The sequence below is a fragment of the Phaethon lepturus genome, unplaced genomic scaffold, assembly GCF_000687285.1.
Source record: "Phaethon lepturus isolate BGI_N335 unplaced genomic scaffold, ASM68728v1 scaffold55992, whole genome shotgun sequence".
Classification (NCBI taxonomy): Eukaryota; Metazoa; Chordata; class Aves; order Phaethontiformes; family Phaethontidae; genus Phaethon; species Phaethon lepturus.
Window position 1 is genome coordinate 1,641 of NW_010525219.1, and position 7,850 is coordinate 9,490.

The 7,850-nt window shown below is 42.1% G+C and overlaps 1 protein-coding gene across 1 annotated transcript in view; it reads left to right on the forward strand.

Moving 5' to 3' along the window:
- Positions 1-209: 209 nt before the first annotated feature.
- Positions 210-7,850, forward strand: part of IVD (isovaleryl-CoA dehydrogenase) — a gene marked incomplete at both ends in the record, with an annotated part of 12,481 nt that continues 4,840 nt past the window's right edge. Inside the window, 5 exons of the mRNA XM_010282655.1 lie at positions 210-299; positions 2,206-2,257; positions 5,060-5,229; positions 6,687-6,780; positions 7,239-7,375. Coding sequence (XP_010280957.1) covers positions 210-299; positions 2,206-2,257; positions 5,060-5,229; positions 6,687-6,780; positions 7,239-7,375 — 543 coding nt within the window. The remainder of the gene's footprint in view (positions 300-2,205; positions 2,258-5,059; positions 5,230-6,686; positions 6,781-7,238; positions 7,376-7,850) is intronic.

Here is a 7,850-nt window from a genome sequence, read left to right on the forward strand (position 1 = left end):
GGAGCTTAAGTACATCAGTATCTTTTCTTTAAAAGACTAAAAGGCCTTTCATATGGTCTTTCAGCCAGTAACCTGAAACATTGATTTCCTTACAGTTTGGGATCCTGGAGTCACCTGGCAGGGGAATGTTGGCAGTATCCTAGGGAAGAAGACAACAAAATATTGATGAGGTGTAATGTGTGTGTTTCTCCTCATCTCTTTTTTCCCAGCTTAGACAGACCATGACAAAGTTCTGTCAAGAGCATTTGGCTCCAAAGGCCCAACAGATTGACCAGGAAAATGAATTCAAAGGCATGCGGGTAAGTACTTCATGTGCGTGTTTAAAAGAGATGGTAGCGAAAGCCTGTCTGTACTTTGATCTGTACATTAGCCCAGACAAAGAATCCCAGTCCACACCACAGGAACATATGCATTAACTTTTCAAACTCGAAAGTCATGGAGAAAACAATTTTTTGATTTCCTGTTTAATCTTTTGTTAACAACTTTCAGCAACCTGGGGCAGAACCCAGCCAGCATGCAATTAAAAAAAAAAGGGGAGTATTGATAATGGTCTTGTTTGGATTCCTATCATGATATTTCTGCTTGGCTCTGTTCAGACTCCTCTAATATGTGCTTTGTATTCTCCTAACTAGGACCTTTTATCGGACATCTGCGTTTCCTTTCAATTTTTTTCTGATAATATTGTGTGCAAGTGCTGAAATGTAGAGTTCTTTGACTGTCGAGTTGAAACTTGCCTTCTTAATTAAAAACAACAAATTCTGTGCAACGGGATGGATGGTTTGATTGATGAAAATGAGAGATTTAACTATTGGTTTTCATAAGCTCCATGAGAGTTAAAAAGCTCAGAACATCTGCTAGGATTTCCTGGGTCTCTGATGTTGACATTTTCAGGGATATAAGTGCAGCTTTGAAGTTAAGTATATAAATTTAGTCTGGCACACCAGATGTCATCCAGAGCTCTTGAATAATACTTTTTGAAGTCTCTGGAGACAGTTCACTGATAATTATCTTATCGCTGGACACTGAGGCCATGTGACAAGCATTCACCTGTGTGCCCATCATGTAGTGGAGGAAAGGCTGCACTCTGAAGCAGGAGCAAAGGGATGGCCCCTCCAGCGTACCTGTCGTCCGCATCGGTGACGTCCTTTGCTGCTGCATTATGTCACGGCTTCCCTCCCACTCTGTGATGCCGTGTGCCAGACGCAGCTGATGTGTATGTCTCACATCAGCCAGCAGCTCTGTGCCTGGAATCATGTGGCTGTCACCTGAGTGGTGGTGTTGCCAGAGGGATAAATCTGGGCAATAGGCGAATGGAGGAGTCTGCGGTCAAGGAGGACAGCTTGTTCTCTAGCAGATGGACTTTGTAGCATGGGTGTCCAACTGTGCAAAGCTCAGTAATGCTGTCTAGTCCCCATGTGTGTCTAGCGTCCCGGCAGTCCTGAAAACCTAGAGGTTGTGTACTCGAGCGGCCCTTGTGGATACAGCTCCTGTAGCTTCACAAGTCTGAAGTGCTCACAAATTCTCTGTGGTGGCACCTTTTGTAACCTCTCTAGTACCGCCTGCAAGGCGGGCAGCTCCTCTCTCTGCTCCAGCTGTAACATTCCCACTTTTTAATCTCTCCCAAGGAGGCCTCTCTGGCTTTACTTCTCAGTTTCTGTTTCACTAGAAGAGTTAAATGGCCAGCTAACAGCAACTCTTCTAAGTATTTCCAGGGTTTCAGTCATGGGTATGGGCAACCACAGGCTGATAGGCCTACACAGTGCCAAGGATGAATGAGGTAAAAGACAAACATAAATTTAAGTCATAATATCCTAAATTATCTTTAGGAAGAGAAGGGTATAATAAAGCCTAGAAGTGCAGTTTTTTAAATTACCGGGAGGTTTTAATTCATCAAAATTCTCCTTAAACTGGACAATGACTGAAATCTTAGGACCTGTCCTCCCAGAATTAAATTTTGGCTTGTGAATTTTCACCGAGTTCAACAGACTACTCCCATGCATAGCATAATTATCATCCTTAACTTTGTGTGGGATCTTAGTCCGAAGGATGGAGCTGCTGCTCCAGGAGGAATAGGTATGATGTATTTATCTCTGAGATATCGCAAGAATATGGTAAATTGATGTGGCTGGTGAGCTACCGGGGAAAGCTGCTTATGGTGATGCCCTGACTGTGTGTCTGTACTGATTGCTTGTTCTGCACTTGTAGGAGTTTTGGAAGAAACTTGGGGAACTGGGAGTTCTGGGGATCACAGCTCCAGGTAAGTCGGTTCCCACTTTTTACCTTCTGCTGGCTGATTCTTCAAACAAAAGAGAGACTACTTAAACTCACCCTTTCCAGTTCATAACAGCCTTGTCTGTGATGTGACATCCATTTTGTCCAGAAGTTCCTATCTTTATGTGTTTTAAAAACTCTCTTTGGCAACTTTTTTATTCTTCACTGAATCAGAATCCTTTTTCCTTGTTAAACTTCCAGACTATTACAAAATGCCGCTTACAATTCAAAAGTACCGTTCAGACGGTGGTTTCTCCAGATACAACGTATGCAGTTCGAACATGTTTGCGCTTCTCCAACGTGAAGCTTTTGCTGCACGTTTTTGAAAAACGAGCTATAGAGAAAAGTATCCTAGAACAAATATCCACCTCTAATAGGAGAAGTTCGAGGGTATAAAACAATGCTGTGAAAAGCTGTGATAACTAATGGAGAGCTGACCACATCCAACCAGTCAGAAAAAAAAAATCAGGGTAAATCTTATTCAGCCTCGTCCAGGTTAGTTGAAAAGTGTTTTGATTAATGTTATAGATTACTGAGGCTGCTATGGTCATGCTGAATGCACTAACACAGTGTAATGAGGAGAAGCCCTTAGTGGAGAAAAGCAGCCAATGGGGCCTTTATTTCCCCATCGTAAAGTCTGTGTTTCTAGATGTGCGTGTGCAAAGGCTGCTGCAGAAGCAAGCTGAATAGCAATGCGTTGAAATAATGCCCCTGCATTTCTTTCAGTGGCACTGAGTCTGCTTGAAAGAGTCTCTATTTCTGCTTTCTTTCTCTTTACTCTTCCCAATTTACTGCTGCTCCTGTTTTTTCTCACTCTTACCTTCTTTCTTCTTTGATGTTGTGCCTGAGGCTTACAGCAGTTTCCCACACTATAAATAAGCCATCCCCTCATGAGTCCTGTCCTTTTTGATTTCCTCAAAGATTTACCTCTAAAACCCTCCTATGCCAGAACTTTTTGCCTTATTTTTGATTGTATAGCTATGTGCAGTTTCTTTATTGGCATTGGTTTTGTTGTAGGAGGTGGAGACTGGGATTTAGGATGTTAAGATAATGTGAAATCTTATGAGCGTGTATGCTCAATTAAGAGGCATATTTGGGCACCAGTGGATCAAATCTTTTAAGGGAGCATTTTAAAATAACAGTGCTTTTTGTTTTCTTTTTAGAACTAAGAAATCTGTTGGTTTGACATAATTTTCCATTTATTTTATAAAGAGCTAAGTTAAGAAATGCAAATATGTAGCTACCATGGAATGATAATACAGGCATGGTATATATGAAGAGTAATTTTGAAAGGACAGCATCCTTCTAAATCACACTATGGTTTGTATTATAGGAGAAGTTGTCTGGCAGGTTTATTTTTTTGTACCTCTTGTAGTACAAAGCAATCATGGGCCAGTACTGCTTTACAGCAGGTGGTTACCTATCCTTTCTTGAGACAATAGCACCAAACCGATCCATTCTGTACGAATGAGTAGAAAACTCTCTTGTTTTGGCATATATGAGAAATTGTTAAACCCATCTTTTAGGATGCTGCTAGTAAAACACCAAACTCATTTGTAGTAGAGAGGTGATTTCAGAGAGCCCTGCAGATAAAGATAGGAATCAGAATGAGTGGCATGGGAGGAAGGGCTGCATAAAATGCTAGTGGCTATGGTGTTAATTTGAGGAGTTGGGGCCAGTAGCTCTCTTGGAGCCCCGGTTATGCACCCAGCTCTTTGGTCACTCTGAGCATACAAACATATCTGCTCTTACTGTTGTTGCTCCTTGCTTACAGCTTTCATGTTGATGACGAGTAAGTGCTCCCGGATTACCTCCCTGACTAGTTCGCAGTCTTTGTCCTCCTGTTTTTGTTCTTCTCTTAACAGTACTATCACTTGTTTCTTGCCTGTAGAACAAAGCTTTTACTTTGGGATGTGACTGTATTTCTGTGTATATAAATGTGTGTGTAGGTGTATATATATGTATATATTTATGTAGGCTGTCAGCTTCTCAAGGTCATTATGCATTTCTCAGCCTTCTCTTTTTTTTTTCCTTGCCTTGTCTCTCTCCCTGTTCTGCTGTGTGCCTTTCATCTTAACCGCCAGTTTTAGACTCAGCTCAGTGTGCCTCGCTAGGTTCCCAGTTGTGATGGTCATGCTGCTCTGTCTCACCTCATCCTCTCTTGAAATCCACATTCTTGCCACTGTTGAATTACAGCATTTACATCTGCAGATCTTTCTCATTCTGAATTGGCCGCCCATCAAAATGCGGGTCTCCAGCATATCTGTGGGCCTATAAAAGTCCTCAGTGCCCCACTTTTTGAGCAGTTTGAGGATTCCTCACTTGTTTAGCAGTCCTTGTTAGGACAAACATGTCTGGACTTTACAATCTTTGCCCGTGTTCCTCTGTCCCCTCACCTAATACAGGTTGCCACTTTGATTTAATCTTCGTGGTAATATTAAGGTTGCACTTAAGGATGGTTGACAAGAAGGACTCACTATTGTGCAAGTGTCAGTAGCATGTTTTAGAGGTATCTTTATGCATGTTGTATGTATAAAACTCTACTGTAAAAGTAAATTATTAATTATGCTGAAGAAGTAACATCACTGTGCCTTTAAGATAAGAAAACTGAAATTCAGAGAGGATGGGGAAAACCAGCGGTGCCTAGCTCAGGGACAGCGTCAGTCAAAAACAGAAGCACTCTTGTGAGTGTCTTGGATCTCATTCAAGACTGAGCTCAATGCTGGGATCTTCTACATGTGTGATATACTCCATGGTGGTTAATGTGAGGTTTCTCTTCTGTTTTCAGTGGAATATGGTGGATCTGCTTTGGGGTATCTGGACCATGTGCTGGTGATGGAGGAAATTTCTCGTGCATCAGCAGCTGTTGGGCTTAGTTACGGTGCCCACTCAAACCTTTGCATCAACCAGCTAGTGCGTAACGGCAATGAGGCCCAGAAAAACAAGTACTTGCCCAAGGTATGTCGCTGGAAGAGGGGGGGAAACTGGAAAGCACTCAGGTTGTGGCTGCATGCAAGGATGGGCGTCTTTCACAGTACGTAGCATTTTAAGCACTAGCCGATTTCAGTCTCCCAGCCTTTAGGAAATATTGTACTTGCCAAACTTGCCCTTCTCTAGCTTGTTAATTTTTGTCCTGTTAATCCGTATTGACCTCAGTCCATGTCTGTAGGCAGCATAGTCCAGCTCTCTGGAGTTATGTTACTAAATGAGGCTTTGAGGTGACACTGGATGATACTCTTCCAACTTCACAAATTGTTTTGAGAGTTCTGAATGAAACTCACTGCTTTCCTATTTTATATTCTCCATTTCTCACTGCCCAAATGCTTGGTTTGCCTGTGCCAGTTAACTACACGTGAAAATTTTCATCATTTGGGGCATTGATTTTTGTGACTCAAAAGCGTGTTAAACAGATTTTAGTATTTAAATGCATGGAAAAACTTAACTAGTATATTGAATCCCAGCTACTGAAATGATCAGCGCAAGAATCTGGATTTAAACAACATGCGAAGTACAGTGTCACTTCCTCAAAGTATCGTGCAGCCTGCTAATATGTAACCCTGAATTGTCCTCATTGCTGCTCAGGTGTATTTTAATGCCCTCATTCACTGCCTTTCAATACGAGGTGTGCGATCACTTTAGTTCTTACTTGTCGTGGTTCATGACAGAGTACTTAATGGTACTTAACTAGTTTTGAACATATCATGAAGACTTCTGTAGAAATGCACTGATGGATTGAATTTGTTGAACATGTATCTTGAGCCTTGAGTCTGTTTTTTTTTAAAAAAAAAAAAGATCAGAAGGAGGAGAAGATGGATAAAATTACACAGGGAGGAAAAAAAGACAAGGAGAAAAGGGTGGGATGAAGGGAGCGGTGAAGAAGCAACAGCTATGCCAGAGCCTGGTATGAGCAAGCACAGAAGGAGAGTGTCCATCTGCTATTGTAGTGTGAGTGTGGGGGAACCAGGCTATGAGAACATTGTTAAGAACTTTTCAACCCCTTTTCATCCCTGTCATTGGCCTTTTGTGTTTAACAACTCTTGTTTATGCAAAAGGGCAGTCATAAAGTGCAGCACAAGGAGCTTGTGAAAGGCATATGGCTGCCTGCATGGTTCTTTTGGCACCTTCCTGGAGATGGTGTTTTATAAGCAGGGCTGTACTCATCTAACTCAGACATGAGTTGAGTCATCTTTCTCATCCCACTGTGATTTGGTTCTATTCCCTTAGCACAGCAGCACAAGGGAGCTTCCTGCTAGGACTCTACCAGGAACAGCAGCTCTTGTTTGCAGTTCTTGCATAGAATAGCTACTGTGGATATTCAGAGCAGAAAAAAAAAAAGGGAGGCAGGCAGGCTAAAGAGGGAGCAGAAACAATGCTACTATTCTCCCTCCCTTTCTTATATTTGTCTTTTCCTCCAGCTAATCAGTGGGGAGCACATAGGAGCCTTAGCAATGAGCGAACCCAATGCTGGATCCGATGTTGTGTCCATGAAGCTGAAAGCAGATAAGAAAGGTAAGGCCTGCCATGTGCTGCCTGGATAGATAGCCGGTGTAAATAATGTCTCCTGTAAATTCAGACTAACCTCCCCAACACCATCGAGGCCTTGGGTATACCAAGCCATGTGTGCAGGCTTGTGCTGCCTCCCGGGAGATTCAATGCGTGATAAAGCCACGTAGCGAAGATACAGGGTGGATGGTTGAAGGTCTGAAAGTGGACTTCTGGTTATGGTGGTAGAGATTGGTGGTATTATGGAACCAGTGCTAGGTGCCTCAGTTTGTCAGGCATTTATTAAACTGTCTTTGGACTCCAGAAATTGAGGAGATGAGTTTTCTTGTACTGGGGAAGGATTTGTGCATATTTTTTGTGGGTGTCTTAAAGAACATTCTTGGAAGCCTATTTTGAAATAAGTGGAGTGAGGATATAGGTGTTGCTCTGTTGTGAGCTAACACGCTGCAGCTCTTCTCTTCTAGGAGACTACTTTGTTTTGAATGGGAACAAATTTTGGATCACCAATGGGCCAGACGCAGATGTTCTCATCGTTTATGCTAAAACTGACATTAATGCTGTTCCAGCCTCCCGAGGTATAACTGCGTTCATTGTGGAGAGGGTAGGTTTAATAATTCTCACAAGCTTATTGTAGTGTGGTTTTTAAAGCTAACTCCTTAACTCTAACTGGTTCACTTGTAAACCAGCTTGCTCAAACACAGACTAGTTCCTGCCTGAATTTTAAAAACCTATGAGATTAGTCCTCTGCCCCAGTGATATGGCATACTGCACTGTCTACTGGGCATTTCTGGATTTTATAGCCAGTCTTTTGGGCTAGAAATATGGAGAAAATGGACAAGATGCTAATATAAAAGGGCTTGCCTGTTGCCAAAAATTGTCAGAAGTACTGGAGGCTTTATAAGTATGTCCTGATATCCCATTATCTAACTTTGTGTGTTTTGGGGGTTTTTTTAAGCCAAGATGTTAAAATAGCTGTATTCATTTCTTCCCCCCCCATTTTCTTGCACTGTCCCTTTTGGAATCCTGAAATAACCCAAACATTGCATGCAAAGAAGAGCATGCCAAAGGGAGCAGAA